The sequence below is a fragment of the Peromyscus californicus genome, unplaced genomic scaffold, assembly GCF_007827085.1.
Source record: "Peromyscus californicus insignis strain IS unplaced genomic scaffold, ASM782708v3 Scaffold_18__1_contigs__length_77618521, whole genome shotgun sequence".
Lineage (NCBI taxonomy): Eukaryota > Metazoa > Chordata > Mammalia > Rodentia > Cricetidae > Peromyscus > Peromyscus californicus.
The window spans coordinates 74,116,552-74,137,818 of record NW_026294480.1 but is presented as its reverse complement, the minus strand read 5'-3'; the positions used below and the strand labels follow the sequence as shown (position 1 = coordinate 74,137,818).

Genomic DNA, 21,267 nt, shown 5'->3' with positions numbered 1-21,267 from the left:
GTGTGTGTGTGTTCCGTTTAGTGTTGCTCATGGTGAGGGGGAGCGCTCCCCGGGGGCTTGTCCCTGGGAAAGGCAGACCCTCCCTTTTTCAGCTGCTGTTAATTGCCTTTATCTCTTCTTCTGAGGATGAGTCTGTGAGGTTTTTATAGTTTTTATATTACACTTCAGTGTGTGTGTGTGTGTGTGTGTGTGTGTGTGTGTGTGTGTGTGTGTGTGCGTGCGCGCGCGCGCACGCACGTGCCATGGCACACATAGAGGTCAGAAGACAACATCCTGGGTCGTTTCCCTCTCTCTACCACGTGGGTCCAGGGAGTTGAACCCAGGTCGCTGGGCTCAGTGGAAAGCCCCCGTCTCACCAGCTCAAAAAGGAGATTTTTATAAAAATGTAAAATACGCATGTGCCTGTTCTTCAGAAAGAATTCCACCTTCTGTGCCCTAACTCAGTTACCTAAAGGAGTGACTGGGTTGTCAGCCTACTTGACTTCCTAGTAACCCACCCTCCTGATGCAGCAGACATCTAGTCATTCCTCCGTCTACTTGCAAGGGTAAACGCTGGAGTAACACAGGCACTCAGCTCTCCTTCCTACACTGGTCTTCGCAGGCCAGGACTATGCTAGCCAAGAGGTGTCATGAGCTGAAACCAAAAAGATCCTTTAGTGAGTTTATCCTCAAGGACATCTGTTCATCCTTCAGAAAGATTGTCACTAGGGAAAAGGGTGGGTTAAAGTTACTTAACAAATTGCTTGAGACCATTGACTCCCAAGTCCCTCCAGAGTCATAGATTGGCTTGGTTTTCAAGGAGAAGGAAGAATTTTAAGAGGAGCTCCCTGGGAAAGTTACAAATGGATCCTCACCTGGGCAACACTGGTCAGTGTAGCTGATCACTAAGGAGGAATGCCCAGTGGCAGTAGAAGGCTAGGGAGTGAGAAGGAAAGAAACAGTTAACACCTGAGGAAAGGCTTACTGTGCTTGGAAATAGTTGCTGCCATGCATCTGAGGATGGACATTCAAAAGGAAGAAATACAGATTAAATACTCTGTCATCATGCCTGCAATTTAATAGTTACTACTGAACTGAAAGTGGATTGTCTACAGAAAAAGACAAACTTTTCATAAACCTACCCAGAGGCAGAGCCTCCTTCTGGAAATACTCATGGCATTTATTTGAAACAGATGTGTTTGAAGGTATCTAGATATGTCCTTGATGGACATAATTTGACTTAGTAAAAAAAAAAAATGATATCAGCATGTTCCATGCGTTTTAAAAACCTGGTAATTTTACACACATACTGATTAGTCAGACTTTTTCCCCTAAGAATTCTATTAACAATTATCAGAATTCATTCAGGCCCTTCAGGATTTACCAGTAAAACCTATACTCATCAATCCCTTCCACTGAATAAATTGAATTTTGCCAGAAATGCGTAAGCAAATAGAGAAATGATCTCATGTTTCAGTCTGAACACAGTGGTGTTGGAGGATCTGTCTCCAGAGTATGACTTCAATATTGGCTCTGAGTTCCAAGCACAGGTTCACAAGGCCAGAGAGGAGGGGGGTGAAGCCATCCTTGTGAAGGGCACCTGTGAAGAGATGAGTTCTTCGGTAGGAACAGCTCCCACAGCTAAGTCACATGCACACACTGTAGCTTTCTGCTCTCTGGCCAACTGAGTGCAGCCACAGCATCTTTATTGTTATAACTCCCAGATTGTGATACTGTCACAAAGCTGTTGCTAGGCAACAAATGTGGTTACCAGGTCTCAGCGAATAGCTGAAGGGGGAAGGCAAAGTCTTGCACCATTGTAGAGTAACCATAGCAATGACCTACTATTACAGACTAAAGAATTATCATTAACAATGTTAAAGTATCAGAGGCCCTGAATTCGGAGACTTCCAAGCACTATCTGCATAATTAAGTGATTGAGGAAAAGATTCTAACTGTTTCAAAGCTAACCACTCATAATTTCTATGGGGGGGTGGGTATTTGTAATTATTTTTAATTAAAGATCGATTATGAAGTTATTGGTTAAATTATACATGCTATCACAAATAGTTTTTTTTAAGCCCGGGTTATTCGTGTATTCCCATGCCTGCATGTTACTTATCGCCTCTGTCAAGCTAAGGGTTCCATTTGATTTGAAAATGAGTGTATAATAGTCAACCCACGCCACAGTCAGAAGCTGTGGTAAAATAACCTGGTAAATTGAAAATCTACCGCTTCTCTGAATACCCCGACTGAACAGGGGGCCTAAATGCTTTCAGTGGTTCCTCTTTGAAACACTTTTGTCTGGCTTTTCTAGATCCATCCTCCTGAAATCTGTAAAGCATGTGGCCCGCCTGGAATACTTTCAAGGCTCCTAGTCTCCTTTTGAATCTGGCCTTTCATTAAATATCTCCAGTGATTTGGTCCCCGTGACCTCGCTGGAGCAGTCGTGTCCAACATCAGAGACTGGGAGAGGCCAGAAAAGGAATTATTCCGGGCTCTCCGCCTGGGAGCCCAGGCACCGAGGCGCTGTGGGGTGGGTGTGGTAGACTCGGGATCCCGCACGCTGGGGAAACCAATCCCAGGCCTGGGGAAGTGGGTGGTTTCGAGGCGGGAGAGGGAGTGGCCCTTCCCGCTGAGCTACTGGATTGGCCCGGAGGGCGGGAGGCCCCGGGCGCTCCCGGCGGCTCCCGGCGGCTCCTAGGGGCCCCGCGGGCGGGCGAGTCCTGGCCCGGGGCGGGGGACCGGCGGAACCGGGGAGCTGTGCGGGCGAGCTCGCCGGTGGCCGCGCACTCCCGGGAGGGCGGGGCTCCCCGCCGCCCGCGGGTGGCCACACACCCGCCACACCTTGTAACCCCGTGCGTGTCTCCGCAGGCACCGACCGCCACGAGCTCACTTCCTGGAAGAGCTTCCCGTCCATCTTCAAGTTCTTCGCGGAGGCGTCGGAGGCCAAGAGCAGCTCGCAGAAGCCGGCCCTGACGCGGCGCTCGCACCGGATCAAGCACGAGGAGCTGTGAGCCCGCCGCCGCCGCCGCCGCCGCCGCCGCCGCCCGAGCGCCCGCAGCCTCCCGGCCCCCATTAGATTGCTTTCTTCCTCCAGCACAGGGTCGCGATACGTTCGTCTAAATAGCGTTTTGCATTATTTCTAGATGAGTGCAACTGTCAAAGCAATATGGACTCGCAGCCGCGTCTCCTGCGGGCTGAGCCCCGGCTCGGCGCAGGGGTCGGCAGGCGGCCGAGCGCGGCCCGGAGCCCCGGAGCCCCGAGCCCCGAGCCCCGGAGCCCCGGCTTCGAACCGCCCCGCCGAGCCGCGGGCGCTGCAGCCCCAGCGGCGTCTGCGCGGTCCTACCGCCCGCTGCTGCAGGGCGGCCGCTAGTGCCCAGCCTCAACCGAGCCCGTTTTTACTCCCCCTTAAACCCAGCAAGTGTTATTCTAGACTTCAAACTTTCATTTTAACCAGGTTTTTCCCTCGGGTCATCTTATGAGCCCCTCTCTTTTATAGAAAGCCACACACCCGGGTCCTAGAAATGCTAACTTTAAATTGAGAACATGAATGCCATGATGATTTGGGGGGAGTACAAATTGTTCTCTCCTGTAATGACCGATTTCCATTTCAAGACTGAAAGAAAAACTTTGAATAAAAATTCATAAAGTACTGAATCCCAATCCTTTTCTCTGGACATTCCTGCTTAGTAGAACGAGTCTTTATGTCTCTGACTTGAGGAGAGAACGTTCGAATGAAAACGTAAGCAGGTATTTTAGATGCAGGTATAAGGCCCCATTTTCAGTGAGATTTCTAACTTATGAAAACTGACCCTACTGTTAAATATGTAACATGATGAGAGGCATTTAGATGATACACTCAAGGCTTGCTCTCTGTACTCCATGTGGAGCAGTGGTGGTAGTTATTAATCCGTACTGAGTGTGCTTGGACCTTTCTTGTAGTAAACCCTTGCGGTTACACCATTTATTTTTTACTGTCATCAAGAAAATGGAACTGCATACCCTTGTCCTTCTGAAAGGCTAAGTAAAGTTAAAATGTTTCAGTTTTTATCTACAATAGGAAAAGAGAATGATACTCTCTTTTAGGTCCAAAATTTTTAGTGTTCCACTTCTTCTGATAGGGTTTTGCCATATAATTCCAACAGTTAGGTCCTTTAACCCAACTGGGATCTGGCCAGCACTGTGAAATACAGAAGATAAAATAGGTTGACATTTTACTGGCTTTTAAATTAAAACATTAAACATTAATTACTTGAAGAATTTAATTAGTGAAGATTATATCCAGTGGGTGAGATTGTGAATTTAATACTTCCAATCCTTTCTTAAGTAAATTCAACAAATAATGTGCCTGCCTTATTTGAGAACATGGAAAAGTATATCCAAAATTAAACCGAGGCACTGTCTAATGCCTCAGAAGAATAACCTGGACTCAACAAGCTTATGGAGAATTTTTTTAATATGAACTGATTTCAGCAAGTTTTAAAACTGGTAGTATCTCATGTTCCTTGGCATCTACGTGCATTCAATAGTTCTGTGTTTTCAGTGCCGGTGAAGTAAAGTGGCAGTGGTCATGTCTGGTCATCTTCTGATATTACTTAAGCAGAAACAACTTAAGAGGAAAATCAAAATGGCATTTTACCCCCAGCTCCTGGGCAGTTTAAAATGTGTTACTCCAACAATGTCAAGCACATTGCTCTGTCATAGTGGCCCTTTACGTTTCTAATTTTAGAAGGATTGGTGAGCGCTGTATAAAAAAAAAAAAAAAAATGATAGCTTCCCAATGGCTGGGTTTGGAAAACTGGTGTGGATTGAATGTATCTTACCAAATGTTATAAATTGTCTGGTGTTTTAGTATATGAAAATATTCACAAGAAACTAATTTTGTGACATTAAGACAAAAGCCAACACTTATGCAGGGATAAATTTGCGAAGGTTCTGCAGCTGAATTAAAGCAAAGTAAATGTGCTCAGCTTATGAACCAAAGGACTCCCGGTCCTTGCCTCCAGATCCCTCACTTGTATAGAGAGTGTCATTGATTCCTTATGATGACGATTTTATAATCACTGAATTGTAACCTTGTTATCTGTCTGGTAGAGAGCTATTTACAGAGTTACAGTTTGTAAATGTCTGTTACTAATTGTGGCTCTGCATTGTAGCAGTCCATGGGAGCCAGACAAAGCACTCCAGAGAGAAGTGACTCCTTAGAACGTAGGATTTCTTAACCTGTTGATTGGGATGCTGTCGGTATATGTGTAATGATACTATTCACCTCGGTTTTCTTGGGCTAACAACAAGCAGTTGACAGTACCCCACCTGCAGAGGGGTGGCCAGTGTTAATATTTCTTCTCTGGTCTTCTCCCTGTTATCTCCTTAAAAAGATTCTAGGCACAGGGTGGTATAAAGGTAGGCTGTGGGCTTTTTTTTTCTTTAACCATATACTTAGTTCTTAGAGTAAATAGATTGAGAAAGACATAAATTGGAGATTCAGAATACTCCTGCTGAAGCCTCAGTGCCCGGCAGCTGCTTTGGAGCTTTCTAAAGGGACCTAACATGCAGTCCTTGAAAGTCACACTGGATATTTGAAAGACCATCTACTTGTAATAATGTTCTTTTCTCAAATTTCTACCTTGTGCTTCCTGGAATGCATTTTTGTTTATATGTCAAAAATAAATAAATAAAGCACAGGAGTTTCCTATAATCTCTTTTCTGTTAACATTTTAAAATAAAAAAGGTTTTTCCCACAAGCAACTGTGTGTTATTCCTCCTCAGAAGTTCTTTTTTCATCACCTGCACAGGGGCTTTCAAAGCTCAGACCTAAAGGAAGTGATTGGACCATATCCATCAATATTATAAGTTCATAGCTATTGTTCTTACTATTGCTATCACTGTGAACAATATCCTAACTTAGCTGGGTCTCTACTTGGCTCACATATGTCGTAAAGATAACATTTTTAGCCAAATGTTTTTAATATATAAGGAAATTAGAACAACTTGTCTTCAGAATGATTTATAAAATAGCCACTGATATACAGTAAATATGTTTTTCAAAGGGAGCCTGGTAACATTCAGTTGCTCCCAAACTGCTGATGGTCAGACCTTGATAAAGTGTGCTCAGTCCATAACTGAGTTGTGCACATTTCTGTTACAGCTATTCCTTCTGAAACCTTTCACTCCTGTGAGGGGTTTTGGGTGACAGAGTGTGTTAACTAAATTAGCACTGCTAATTTACAACTAGATTTTTTTCATGTTTCTCTGTATTGCAGAGTTCCAGTCCAAACATGTATGGTATAATCATTGTTTAGACTTAACTGATAGGCTCCTGTTGAAAGTAGTACTCCAAATTCACTTAAGAAAAATTACTATTAAGTAACTTTCACAGCATAAAATTTCACAGTCTAAATTTTTTGGAAACTTTTCTCATGTCTTGTGGGGAGAGGCTAAAAAATAAACATGAGGCATTCATATACTTGAAATATGGGTGGCAAAGGGGGTATAATTGTGATACTTATATACCCTCTGGCATAATATAAAAGACTTTAACATACCCCTTTCAAAAAATGTTATACTTTCCTTCCTTCCCTGTATAGAATGTCTGAGTAGTCGTCTCTTGAATTGTTCATCTCTTTATCTAATATTCTGTTAATCTCAAAAAATGATCAGTTTGAATCTGGGAAAGGGATTTTAATCAACACTTCACAGAGCTTAAAGCTACCCCACCTTTAGGGGTAGCTTTAGCATTGGCTTTGTGAGGTGGTTTTAGATTTAAACCATTGTAACTGCTGTGCACTGTACTCGAAAAACGTACACCTCCTGGAAGATGCTGGAAGGGGTAACACAAAATGCGTTAAGAGAGGTCCACGAATAGAAACAGTTATCGAAGCATCCCAGCATTTATCTTGAAATCTGCATTTTTAAACGGCAAAGATAATTTTTAAACCTCACCCTTAGAAGGGATGGATGTTGATTTAATTGATTCCTTTGGATCAATGTTTTTAAAGTTTCACACCACTGCTTTCATGAAGTGATGTCTTTAGCAGTCAGTGGGTTGACATGAGACTTATCAGATTTCATCAGTGGGACCCTCCATGACATCTAAAACTATGCCACAGCCTGTGTGATGGTAACTTTGGGACTGGGAGATCTCAAGGCTAATGTGACTGGTAGAATGAAGAATTCTTGTTAATTCTCGGTGTAAAGGTTTTATAGGAATAATAATGGAAAATGAAGCGCAAAAGCTTAAGATTTGCTATTTAGAGAAAGCTGTCCTGAAGGTCTGGTCGATAACTGGACATCGCAGAGTGGCCAGTATTCCCCTGTGGATGTAAAACTTAGACGATGAACATTTGACTTAATCCATGATATCGTTTCAGGCAACTTTTCTTGGACCCTTGCCTTGAAGTTTGTGGAAAACCTTTCACTATACTCTTTGTATTATTGGAATTGAACTTTTTTAAAATAGCTATGAAACATGTTTCTAGGAAGAAATGTATGAAGGTCATGCACCTGTCTGTCCAGATCATTCAGCTTTTCCTTCCATAGCTGTTACATTGGGTGACATGCAAAATTGTCATAGGTAAAATGATATTGAACTTACTCTGTGACCAAAACAAAGAATCTGAAGTGAAAAACACCCAACACCCCAAGAACGATATGTCTCCCTTAAAGTTTACAATTTGAATAATGAACTCAGATGGAAAGTTGGCAGGAAAGCAAACCACGGCACCGTCACATCACAAACCATTTTCACTTTTCTGTCCAATTTCAGAGTGCATGTGTTTGTGAGTATTTCACTAGATCAGTGACAGCTCTTTATTTGCATAATTATATGCTCTGGTCTGAAGAGAAAACTAACCCCCAAATTTCATGGGTCACCAGACTGCAACAATCAATGTTTTATCACGTATGCGAAGCAAAATCTAAGAAGCTATATGAAGTTTCTTGGGGAGTTTTTACTCCTCAGAAAATTAAAGAGTTTTCCTCTCCTGAATAGATTCAAAATCTTTCCAAGTTCTTTGTAACAGAATTCTGTTTGAAGGCACAATCAGAGATTAACATGTAGATGTGATTGTGGACTCACAAACATTGCTTCAAAGTGGTTTAAGAAGAACAGCATTTTTGCTGCACTAAAATTAAAATTCTTCATACTATGAGGAAAAAGTATTGGTCAAATTATGATTTGCCAAAATGAAGTCCAAATTAATTACCATTGAATATGAAGTTCATTTCCTTTCTTAAAATACCTCAGGGTTTTTTTTAAGACCAAATAGAAAAAAAGTTATGTGCATATATGCATATATATGTCTCACATATACATAGCTTTGTATGGAGTACTTATGTCCATTCCTGTTCACTTCAACTGAAATCTACAGACAACATATACAATATGTGTATGTCTATTCAGTGCCTGTAACATAGTAGGTGCTCTGTATATGCTGGTCTCCATGAAAGTTGGTAATTTTTTTTTTATGAAATAGACTTTTCATGCTCAAAATCTTCAAGGCATTGCAATATATATTTTTAAGTGCTTCAAACTTGTTTTGCATCTGTAAATTTCTGCTGGTATGCAATATGTATGTGTGTATGTGTAAGGCTGGCTTTATTTCATTAAAGAAAATTGATTTAAACTACTAATGTCTATAGTTTGTAGGCACTCTGCCAATTTTGAATACAAAAGAGCAGACCATGGCTTCTTGTTGTTGTTGTTTTATGGCATTATTAAAATCCTGGAAAATCTGCCTCTACCTAGTTTCTTAAGGAGCTCAAGGTGGGAAGAGAACTTTTGTAAAAGCACTGGAATGTGAACTTCATTCAAAGTTTCTGCAGACAACATGCTAGAGTGAAGAAAAGGGAGGCACTGGGGGAGCTAAGAGTGGCATGGTCCCAAGTATCTTGTTCCATCTGAAGATTGAGAGGTCTGTAGAGTTGGGTGTCAGAAATTTCCTAAAATATTGCTATTATTTCAATGAAAGGCAAACTCCTTCCCTCAAGTTTTAAAGTTGAATTATGATTGAAAGCTATTTTCTGGTTCTCATCACCTGAGAAACCAAACCTCTGCTTGTCAAGAACACTCTCCCAGTGTGGCTGCCACCTTTGTGGGGTTTGTAGGGTCCTCCTGAGATGATGCTCATACCTTCTGACGCCCACCCCAGGAGTTTCTGTCCTGACTGAAGGCCTGGGATTCCTCCAGGTGGAAACTCCTCAAAAGGAATTCTGTAAAAACCAATAAATCCAAGTTTAGAATTTTATCCAAATAGAACTAGAGGATAGAAAACTATTCTTCTGGGTCAGATAAAAGGCATTTCATTTTTAAGGGAGAAACACTTCTAAGAAAAATAATAGACAATATTTATAGCTACCTTTTTTCTATGTTACTTTTGTGAGAACATTGCTTAAGCATCAGATGGGGCTCTCAGGTCTATCTTCCAAGAATGGAGAAAAGTCTGTTATTTCCCACTCACTTCTACATGAGGGGAAGACCAGAATCTCCCTCTTCTATCGTGTACATTGATGTTTGTTCAAATACCACCTAATTCTTACACTATCTGAAAGGTTGCCCTTGACCCCCTTCTCCTCACATACCTCCCAGTAATCTTTCAAAAGCTTTCCATCTTTTAAAAATCATACTTAAATAAGTGTTCTTTCAAATAAATGTGCACCTCCCCTGGATTGTCAACTGAAGAAATATCGTGGTGTTTTGTGGTGGTGTGGTGTTTTCCACACCCCTGGACCCCCACCTCTTTTGCTTTTGCTTTGCTTCAGTAAGTTACTTAATATCATCCCCTGGAATAACCAGCTCCAAAAATAACAGTAGTTCAGAGTGACATGATTTGGCTTTCATGCAGTTTTGAAAGAAAACCATTAAAACTGCATTGATCTCACAAATATTGATCTAGTGCTTGATATCAAATATCAAATGAGATGCTGTCAGTTGCTGCTGATCACTGTGTCAGCTCTTTGAATTCATGTCCTCTTCCTTCTTCATTGCCACGTGATTCAAGTTGCTGAGGATACATAGATTTTAATGATTAAAACAATTAATGTCAATTCTTTTCCTGTTACAATTCTGGCTTTACTAAACATAGTGAATGATCTATCTGTTATATCGTGTGTAGAGTGCTTTTCAACAATATGGCTTATTACTGGATAGGTTACATTTCTATTTACAGTCCTTTACCTTAATATTGAAATTATTTCTATCTGAATCCTGCTTTCTTTCTGATTACCAGCCTTTTTTAAAAAATCAAGATTGTTTGCTTTTTAGTAATGCAATCAAAAGTATTGCTTTACAACACAGAATGAATTCTTAGCCATACACTACAACATGTCTTTCCTTTTATTCTTGTTGATGAAAATATAACTACAGTAGTTCACCAATGCAAAATTCAAAGAAGTATTTAGGTGAAAAAATATATCTTTCTCAATAAAATGTGATCTAGCAGGTTTAAGCCACCCTCAGTTTCATCTTTCCCTAGCACTCTGGAAATAGCTAACTCTCCTATCCTTGGATATATTTAGAGTCTCAAGGCATACTTTCTCTTTTTTCTTTCCTCTTTATTTTGCACATCAGCAGTGACTGATTACATACTTTGAAATCTGATACACTTTAAGGAGGAAAACACCTTACAACAACGACCAGTTAACAGTGCTGTCTACACTGTAATGACCCAGAAATTAAAGTAGGACCTGCCTAGATTGTTTTTAACTGTACTGCCACACTCGTGTTTTCCACATTCCTGTGAGCTGCTGTCCCTTTTCACTTTACACCTTGCCTTGGTCTGGAGACCGGAACACCAGGCAACGTGAAGCCTCCCTGCTCTCCCCAGCACCATGGACAGCGCCCCGCGCCCCCCTTCCCTCTCCCCTTTGGCCAGAACCCCAAAGTTTCAGCCTGGCGAAATTCCTCACTCCAGCCACTCCCCCGCCATAGGATATTCCCTTCTGAAACCTCGGCTTCTGAGCCCAAAACAACAGTGAGCTTAAAGACTGGTTTGTGGGTGGAGAGTCGTGCCCGCGCCCTGCTTGGTGTTAATCAGAGCTCCCGGAGTTGATGCTCCATTTGCCTGCGAGTCTCCCGAATTTGCATCTAGTCTACACTGAACGTAGCTCCACCCCGTAGTCACTGCTATGGTAAGGGTCTTCCCTCCTCCAACCCAAATTTTCTTGAACCAACTTTTCACCACCATCCTTTAGGTGGCAAGATCTGTATCAACTTCGCTTTAAAGGGTTTCTGCTGGGACCACTTTGTTCATAGGCCTATAATCTCAGTCGCCACATATCTGTGTCCCAAAAAATGTACATCCAGACCCGACAGTCCCTGGTCCCACCACCCTGCTGGTGGCTAAAGCTGTCTGACTAATTCTGGGGCGCCTAGGCGCTGCTTAATCACCCCTCCGAGCTGCCAAGCGAAGCCTCTCTGCGGCAGGCTCGCGGCTGGGCGGCTTAAGAGCCTGACAGCAACTTATTTGACAACACCAACGCCTCTGGCTCGTTTTCTCCTCTGCAAACCTCAGTCCTAGCTGTGTTTTCTCCTTGTTTGGCTTTTTTTTCCCCCTTAGTTGTCGCGTTGAGCAAAGTGCAATAATGGAAGGCCACTCCTGGTTCATTGCGTAGTCTCCCTGGCAACCCCAACCACCACTCCTAAGAGGACCTTTTACCGATTCCAAATATAACACCTTGCTGTATTGCAAATCTTGACTTATTTATTTGCCTTTGAGTGTAATCTCTCCCATCCCATCAGAACACAGTTTGGATCATCCGCTATCATGAGTCGATACTGGGGTTTAAAAAACACTATGTTTAGGGCGAGTGAGACTGTCAAAATCAAGCATCTATTAAAGATTGAATAAAATCCGTTCCAAACCAACTTAGTGCAAACTTTTCGAGTTAGAGTGATAAGTAAGTGAAACGGGAAGAACCCTGGTTTCTCCTTGTCAAACGGGATTCCACACTGCTCTGCATAATCACAGGAACTACACCATACATTTCAGGGGGAAACTTTTTTCTGACACTGCATTACAATAAAAAATGTCACTGAGTTTCTCAGTTTAGCGGCAAGTTAGCAGCAAAACACCTTGTTTTTCTTTCCATTGAGACTCACATATAATTGGTTAAGTCTTTCACTGGTTAGCAATTCAATTTCCTCTCTCTGAACTGCTGTGAGCAGCTTCCTCTCTCACAACACTGCCCACGCGAACTTGAAGCCCTTCCCCCTCGGCAAAGTCACTCCTGAGCTAGCTCTTCCCAAAGAGAGTTTTCCTCTTAGTTTGACCATCACTCAAGTCTCCTTAGTCGCTGTGTATAACCCATGCTATTAGAGAAACTCAGTCGGGCTGGAAGTTGTTTAAACTAGCAGCTGGACCCTCTAGGAGAACGGATGGAAACGCACCTAGCTTAATGCAATTTGGCAGCTGGAGTGTGTGGGGGGCAAGGGGGAGGCTACAAAGGGAACCTGTTGAACTTGGTGACTTGAGACTCATTTATTCTGGGCTAGAGTGCACCTCCCCCTATCTGAATTCGTAGTTCAAATATTTCTAGGTGTTTACAAGTCATTGGTTGGTGTATTTTTTTTTTTTTTAATGATCTGGGTTTCTACTTTGGAGAATGTTTCATTCTAGCCTGTTCTGGTACGAAGGGGACTTGGGTGCAAGAAACGACGCAGGTTTTTCTTTGTGAGTAGAAAGCAAGAGTTGTGGAGACTTGGGGTGACAGGGATGGCATTAAGTGAACCCCTAGGTGATGGGCTTTGCTCTATATTAATAAGGTTTTTTTTAACATTAAAGAACACTATATTCCTGATTCAGTTTCAGAATGACTTTCCTGGGTTACTTAAATAAGTTAGAAACCTACTATATTTTAAGACCATTTTTGCCAGAGAAAACAGTGAATAAAAAAGAATATGAGCTCAGTTTCTATATCACAAAACATTGAGGATATAGATCAAGCAAGTCTCCATGAAAGAAACATCTCTATCAGTGTTTGCTACCTACCTGTATGTATCTGGTGGGACTTTTAGGAAATCTTCCTAAAGCATAGATGACCGTTTTTCTCCCTTATTTTTTCAAGTGTTTCATTCCAAACATATCCAGTGATTTCTGATGTCCTGGCCATTTTTGTCCCTCAAATCTTTTAAATTTTCTTCTACCTTGACCACTTGTCAATGTCAAATATTCAGTATCTAGTTAGTTAAAGAAATATATTTTATACCTTATAAAAGAATAGGTTCCGTGAATGAATTGGAGAGGGCAGGAATAAGTAAGTTCTATTCGTGAAGATTTCTTGGGGAAGGGAGAGTATAAGTCATAACTACTAAGTGTCAATAGGCCATAAGAATAGTTAAAAGGAGCTAGAAAGATCTTCTGGAAGCAGAGGGAATGGCATAGGTCTCAAAATCACCCAGGAAGTCATCCAGGTTGCCGGACCTGGCTTCCCCCTCTGCGGCTTGCCCAGGGAGACTGCTACCTTGCTACCTGAGAGACTGAGGGTTAATTCTACACTTCTTTACTGGGACCCTTTACTAGCCACACTGGACTTCAAGTAATTCAGTTTGGGAGATGGCTGGGTGACTGCATGGTGGTTACTCCCCTTTTTAAGACAGCACTATAATTTCAGCCTTTTCTGACGTAATTAAAACCTTTGGTGACTCTATTTTGTCCCATGGTGTCGAAAAGAAATCGCCCATTCTTTTCATGGGTGAAACTTTCGAAGAACTTTAAAATAAGCTATGCAATTTTGCATCAGATTTTTTAACAAGTAAGTATATTAGGAATTTAGATAAGCCATTAGAGTTATGCTTTAGCTGCCAAGTGATTTAATATTAGAGGGACAAATGTACTTGGTTTGCAATTTATCCAACTTTTAAAACTACATATATTTCTGGAAAACAGCACCTGACTACATTCACCTTGCCAAAGAGTCTAAACTGGTACCTCAAGAAGGTAACAAAATATATGAAGTCTTTAAGTAAATGGTGGTGGTGGGGGGGTTGTAAACACTTGAGGACCTAGTGATCCTTGGAAGTCCAACGCACTTAAATTTAAATTTTCACAATCAACGCAACCTTGAAAAAAATGAGAGCCATTTGCTTAACTTAATCTGGAACATATGTTTCCAACAGTAGCAGGTTTTTTGGTGTGTGGCTGGGGATGATCAAGTTGTAAATTTTCCTCTTTAGGTTTTCAGCGCCTGCTAGTTTCAGCCTAACACCTAGAGAGAGACTTTGCCTGAATCTTCCCCAAAGCAGCCAAGATTTTACAAAAGGTTTGAAAACCACTCAGCTCTGGATATTATTAATATTACCAAAGGTGTAACATTTCTATACAAATCAGTTCCCAATGCCTAAAGACAAGTTTAGCCTCTGTGGTCAAAGTGTCTGTGTTTATGAAGATGCATTTCCTTCCCTGTGAACCTTGTCTTCCTCACCTGCAGCCCTCTTTCTGAAGAGCACACAGTGGTACAAGGGCCGTGGGTTCTGGGGAAAATGGCATCTTCATTTAACAAAGCAATATATAGATAGGTCCTTGAATCTCATCTTCACTTTTCGATCAGAAATTTAGAACTATTTGTTTCTCTCTTTATGCACAAAAGAGTTCCCCCCAAAAAAGTGTTTTGAATATCTGAGAATTGCTTCATGGTTACATTTTAGAATCCCCAAGTCACTCTTCATTTAAGACAAGCTTTGGGGTGATTCTTACTAATAGTATTTAAACATGTATCTGTGGGCTTTTTTTTTTTTTAACATTTAGGCTTTAAATAGAGCAGCCCACATTTTATGTCAATTAATGATACCCCATGACAACAAATGGAGGTAGTAGTGAGGGTGGTGGTGGAATGAAGGGTGGACTCTTGGACTCTGCTGGTCAACCTCAAGGATTTTAAGCTAGAATCTGGACTTGCTGATTTATCTCCCTCCTAAAACCCTCCACCAGATTACTGGAGGAAAGCTTTAGGCACATTTTGAAATGTATCAGAACAAGTAAATGGGCCATGAATATGCCATAAATTCAGAGGCAGAATTTCCCTCTACTTTATTATTGTCAGGATTATGATGACAGGTCCCACCTGTATGCTGCCTTAATATAAAAGAGAACAAGAATGACAAAAGCAGGCAATAATAACATTACCAGCACCGTGCTAATCAAATGCCCACAACTAGTTCAGAATTGTGCTAAAAAGCCACTTCAGTTCTGAACTGGAAGGTCTTGAGACGCCGAGCGCCATCTAGCAAGCAAAGTTAGAATCTAAGAGAGTCTGTGTCAGAGACCAGGGAATAAGGAGGGAAATGGCAACTTGAAGATGTACTTGCTGTGGTTTAGCTAGAAGCCCCATCTCACCTGCAAACAGCTTCGTCTACAGGTTTCCACTCTTTACCTCACTAGCCAACTCGAACAAACTAAGAACTGAGGTGAGGTGGACAGTTTCTGCCTTGAGCTTTATAAAGCTAAAGGATAGCTCCTCACTGGGTCGCTCATTGTCTTTAATTAGAATTGGCAGCCTCTCCGTCCGTCCATCCCTCGTGCATCCCCCATCATCAGACCAGCGTCTAACGGTCTCAACACCCTCCTATCCAAATAAGGACAAAGAGCGGTGGCTGAAAGGCTCACCTTGAGCTGAAATTACTCCCAGGGCTTCAGCGCAAAGGAGAGCGCATCCCTGGAAAACCCTAGCAGAGCTGGAGAAGTCATTTGAGTTTTCAAGTCTGCCCAGATGTCTCCTGACAGGCAATCTGAGCTATCTCTGAGTGACACGAGATTTACTTAGCAAGCCACAAATGGTCCTGGAATCTGAATGGTGCCATCTAAATATAAGTAGTATAACTTTTGTTCTTCTTCAGGCAAGCTGGTCTTTGCTGTTTCCTTTGACTGCAGGAAAGCCAAAGACAGTGAGGATGCTACACGGTCACCCTGTCGGTTGGCAAGGAAGGGAATGAAACTGCACTTTTCAGCTATTAAATTTTGGATGTTGCTGAATTATGTGAGCATTCTTTGGAAGTAGGCTAACAGGACAACTATAAAAGAAAACTTACTGGGCATCTATATGAAGAAAGTAAAAAGAACACTCTCCTGTGCTCTATATAAGCAGGAATCTCATCTTTTTTCTTTTAAATCAGTTGCTCTCCATTCAACAGACTAAGAGAGTTCATCTCAACAATGTCTCTCTTCTAAAGAACTGATAAACCTTTTTGTGATTTGATTTCAAGGCTGCAAAAAAAAAAATCCTCCCTTAAACTATTCCCATTTTGTGCTATTTTATGCTTCCCTCTGTAAAAATGCATTGGTTCACATTGTTCTTAGAATCCAGAGCCAGAGCTTGGGGTTCTTTTTGTTCTCTCCCCCCCCCTCTTCCATATCTCCCACAATATCTCCCAGTGAAGAGTTTTGTAACTGGATAAAAATAACTAAAAAAAGAAATACTAAGATAGTATAGTTAGATCTAATGCTACCTGAACGTCAACTTTTTTCTTGATAAAAACAGGCGTAACAGGTAAGAAATAATAATATTTTACTATGTCCTTTGCTGTGTAAAACAACCACATTAATAAAAGCACCAGACACGAATGTGCTACATATGCTCATTACAATATTTCTACAGTTAAAGTATTTACAGAAAAAAATGCAACAGCAACAAAAATAACCACAACCTATCCAACAAACTAAGCCAGAAAACAGAGGCTTTCCGAGCCAGGCTTGACGATTTAGAAAGAATCTAAAATAGTTGGTCAAAGCTTCCTTGTCTCCTTATGCTCGAAAGTGTGTACAATTCTAACGATGGGTTGCAGAGTCATGTCTCTGCTCTCTTTTCTTCTACCTATCTGACGTTCAGGGGAAATGTTGTCAGAGATGCCTTGCCTCTGGATCTCCCCAAAAATCTGAAAATCTGAGAGAGAGAGAGAGAGAGAGAGAGAGAGAGAGAGAGAGAGAGAGAGAGGTGTTGTTAAACAGCACATTTCTCCCATCAAGGTCTCCTTAAACATGGAACCTTCTCCTAGACAGGGTACCCAGCTGTTTAATTTAACATTGATTTATTGCTTTTAAAAGTAAATTTACACACATGCCAGCAGCGCTCCGTTTTGTTTCCCCAGACTCTGAGATTTATTTTCTACTTAGCACTTGTCTGACAAAACAATGTCCTTAAACTTTATTACACATCGATGAGGAAATCTGTCTTATTTTTGTTCAGATTTATTGCTGTGTTACTTGTGGGGACATTTGTGATCCAAAAAGGCTGAGGTCCAAAAATAAATAGAAAATTAAGCAGAGTTGATCACAAAATAATAGTTTTTAAAAAAACAAACCCCAAGAGTATGGCCCAGCATACACCAACTTGCTAGGCAAGGTAGAAAGGAGGACCAGGGTCCCTTAGTAAGCAAAGTAACCAAAGAAGGAAAAGAATTACATTAATGGACAGGTCACTGTTTAAAGGGGCAGGGGAGGCGGCGGCGGGCGGGGGGGGGAGCTAAATCTGAGTCCTGTAATATCCCAAGATTGTTAGTTTAAATGTGTCTGAAATTATAGAGCAGGGAGTTGCCTCTGAGTGACTCTCCATGCATGGGCACCTTACCTCCACGAAGAACTCCCAGCTATCACATGGGAGTGATGACTGAGCCCAAGGGAATTAGATGGACTTTGAAGCAGCTTTGGTGGCACACTTCATCTAAATTCGGGTTTTCCTTAGTTCCCAATTTAAAAAAAAAAAAAAAGGCCACTGTCTTCTTTTCACTGATAAACTGTCTTTGTGTCCCTCACTTCACACTTTTTAAAAAGTTCTCCCATCAGATCAAGAGCCCAAAGTAAGAGCTGGCATAATAACCATCATATTCAGGACGACAACAACAAACTGATGTGAGTTTAGATCTACTCTGAACGGGTTTCTCCTCGAGAAAGCATGGTCTTTCAGTGGGGGGAAAAAGCTAAGGTTGGGAAAGGACATAATAATACTGTTTCTAAATGTGATGAAAGCAGGCTTTGTAGAAATTGTCCTGCGAGATAAGGTTTTCTTGCCCATCATGATTTCTCTCAGAGACATCTAATACCAATTTACAGGCTTTCTGGTGAGAAAATGAGGATACTGTGTGTTTTCTGGTAAAAGAAAAGATGTGACCAGATTTGCTATTGGGATGAGGGAGAACTTTTAAGATGCTCCTTTTCTTTTCTTCCCAGTTATAGGGTCTTTAAGGTGAGTTCCTCACTCCTCTGCGGCTGCTCCAGTCAGTGAGCACACAAAAACGTGCTAACATGTTGGCTGCAGGACATTTTTCCAACCCAAAGAGATTTAAAAAAAAAAAAAAAAGAAAAAGAAAAAAAGAAAAAGAAAAAGCGAATGCCTCACACCACCGAAAACACATCAGGACCTATTTGTCCAGGCACTTCCAACCCAACATGAAATAGAAAAGAAGAAAAGGAGAAAAGAAAGGACAATCTCTAAAAAGGGGAGGAGAACTGAGAAACACTGGAAATTCTATTCATATTAGGACACCCCCCTCCCCGTTTGCCCTTTGTAAAAGGGTCCTGTCACTCAGAAGGAGCTGTTTCTTCAACTTCCTCCCATCCACCCACCAGCCAGCCCAGCTCGGCCTCGCAGCCCGGCCCGGGCCCACCCCGCGGCCCTCCCCGCTCGCACACACAGTTTCTTCCCAGTGCTGTGGAGATGAGAGGTGCAGCTTCTCCTTAGCTGAGCCAGACAAGTACTCCTCACCCCGACCGCTGAGGCCCCGGCAGTTCTTTTTACGTCAAGAAGTCACCAGGCACCCAGGGCTGCCCGCCCCTCCCGGTTGCGGGACAGCAACGCGGCGCTCGGGCCTGTCACGTGGCCGCGCCCGGAGCCCCCGCAGAGCCCTTTGTTAAGCACCTCGGTCCCCACGCAGTGGCGGGCCCCGGGCGGCCAGACCCAGACCGGTGAACCAGCGGCACGATCCTGCGCCCCCGGCTTTGCTTCGGCTCATAGGACAGCCCTGAAACACCTTGGGTGGGTGCTCTGGAGCACTTCACAAATCGAGATTCCCAGCCCTTCAGAGGAAACCACTTGGGCCATCTCCAAAGTTTCGAACCAAAGGCACAAAGAGGCGAGGGGCCCGGTGGAGGGCGCGCCTCTGCGCACAGCGGCGGTAACCATTGGGCCGACTTCCCTCCTTTCCATTCTATCCTACTGGTCTCCCACCGCAGTCTTCCACTAGGCTCAACGACTCAGTGGGTGGGAGTGTGTGTGTGTGTGTGTGTGTGTGTGTGTGTGTGTGTGTGTGTGTGTGTGCAACTGGGTGGAAATTTCAAAGGGTGTATCCGACGCTTACAGAGGATGGGCCCTGAGCAAATGGACTATGGGAGACTTTAAGCGACTTATGTGGGAGGAAACAGAGGGTCAGATCTGCTCTAAGTGGAACATCTGCAAAACATTCAAGAAGCTTATTCAACAAGGAATCTAGCCTTTTACCGTAGAAATAATAAAAAGCCACTAATGATTATGGTTCCCACCCCTTCCCCCAAAAGGCCAAATCTTAATGAAATAATTCAAAGGTAGGCCTCATTTCCTAATAGTGGAATTAAACAACAACAACAAAAACCAACTAAACTTCCCAACTCTACCTTCTGAAGGGCCTGGGAACCTTGCTGAGAAATTAGGGAAATAAACGAGGAACAGTGCTTCTTCTGCGCTGAAGCCATGGAGCTGGGTTTACATATAGTTCCGCCTTGGTACGCAATTAAACTACAGTAAATTTCTCTTTAAATAGTAAGATTCGGAATACTCTTCAGAATTCAAAAATGTCTAAGGTTAAGTAGTTTTTAAAACAGTTTTGAAACGGCTTGCGCAATGAAGCTACCTTTAAGTCCCCAAACTATTATAAATATGCTATACATCTGGGTGCCAGTTTATCTCTCCATATTTCTTTCTAAAATGAGGAAAGCATTCATAAAAAGCTACTTGGCACACTTTATTTTCGGAAAGCAGATGTTAATTTTTTCACGTATCATTTTATGACCAAGTACATGTGTAGCGTTGGAAAGCATCCAGAACGCCTCCATTATTTGCTAAATGACTGTTAGTTGAAACATATTATTCTCGGCCTAACCATGGTATAGGTTATATCAATAAAGTAAACATCTGTGGGGTTTTTTTTAATCAAGGGAGGGGCATAAAGAGTTAGTATAAATGACAGAGGAAGGAAAAAAAAAAGAGTTTGTGAAGGAAGAGCGCACCTGTGCTGTAGAAAATGGGATATTTATATTGTTCGGTGCAAAACAAAGTCCCCCCAATCGGGCACTCGGGGATATTTACATGGCGGGAGATAAAGTTGAAAGCCTTTCCCGGCGTGCCAAATGGGATTCTCCCTGAGGCCTTCTGCGTGGTAAGATAACAGGTACTGAGCGCTCCTGGCGGCTGGGGCCTTCTCAGGCTGCCCCGCCTCCCCCTCCCCCCCAGCTCCCGCCCCAGGCCGGCTGGGCTCGGAATTCCCAGGCACCGCGGAAATTTCAGCGGGGTTCCCAGCCTAGAAGTACGCTCCGGAAACGTCCTCATTTGCCCTGCGACGCTCGAGGATGCCGGGCGCCCAGGATAAGCCAGTGGCCAGATAATTAATGGAATACAATATTTATGGCCCAATGTATTGACTCCGAGGCAAGCGCGCCTCTTAGATAGTCCGTGGGGGTCTGGCAAACAGGGGGCGAGTGAGCAAACATAATGACCGGAGTACTTATGTCTATCGGGTTTGCTCACTTAAACCCGAGGTATGTAACATCATGATAAATATTAATATCCACCTTTGCAGCTTCTCAGCACAGCCGTCCTAAACTCTCCCTTCCTGAGCGCTGCCCTTTACAAAAAGGCCAGAGAGGAGGTTTTTAACATAAAACGCTGCAAATATGAAAAATAGGTCACCAATAAAATTGGTCTCAGCATGGAGTGTAATTGCAACAAAGTGCCGCCGAGTAAAATCGAGGAGTGAGCTGGCTGAGGCGGCACAGTCGCGAACCATCTGGTGTGTATTAAAAGCGGTGCTGTAAATATTGCTGAGAGCTAATGCATTATCGGCTTCTATAGTGCACAGGGCCTGTAAGCTTTCCATATGTTAGAACATGTAGATCGGGTGGGAGCAACGGAAGGTGTTCTATCAATCACCAGCTTCGAAAACACCGTTTTCCCCACTTCTGGTGGAATTTTGGCCTAAATGTGTCGAGTGTACATCTCCATTATCTGTTCCTCCCAGCACCCCTTCCCTCTTGTCTCAGCTCCTCTTTCTATTTTTCCCTAGCTTTTCTCCAGCTCCCATCTTCCAACCCCTCCTCCCCTTTCCCTACT

General features: G+C 42.7%; 1 protein-coding gene across 13 annotated transcripts in view; it reads left to right on the top strand.

The window, feature by feature from the left end:
* Positions 1-21,267, top strand: part of Fam172a (family with sequence similarity 172 member A) — a 483,175-nt gene that overhangs the window by 449,029 nt on the left and 12,879 nt on the right. For 2 of the 13 annotated variants that reach the window (XM_052743691.1, XM_052743678.1), the window contains one exon: positions 2,854-8,717. The exons of the other annotated variants lie outside the window; for them this stretch is intronic. In XM_052743691.1, the coding sequence (XP_052599651.1) occupies positions 2,854-2,996 (143 nt within the window). In that variant the 3' untranslated portion in view covers positions 2,997-8,717. Of the gene's footprint in view, positions 1-2,853; positions 8,718-21,267 lie in introns of those variants that run through there. 13 annotated transcript variants of the gene reach the window in all.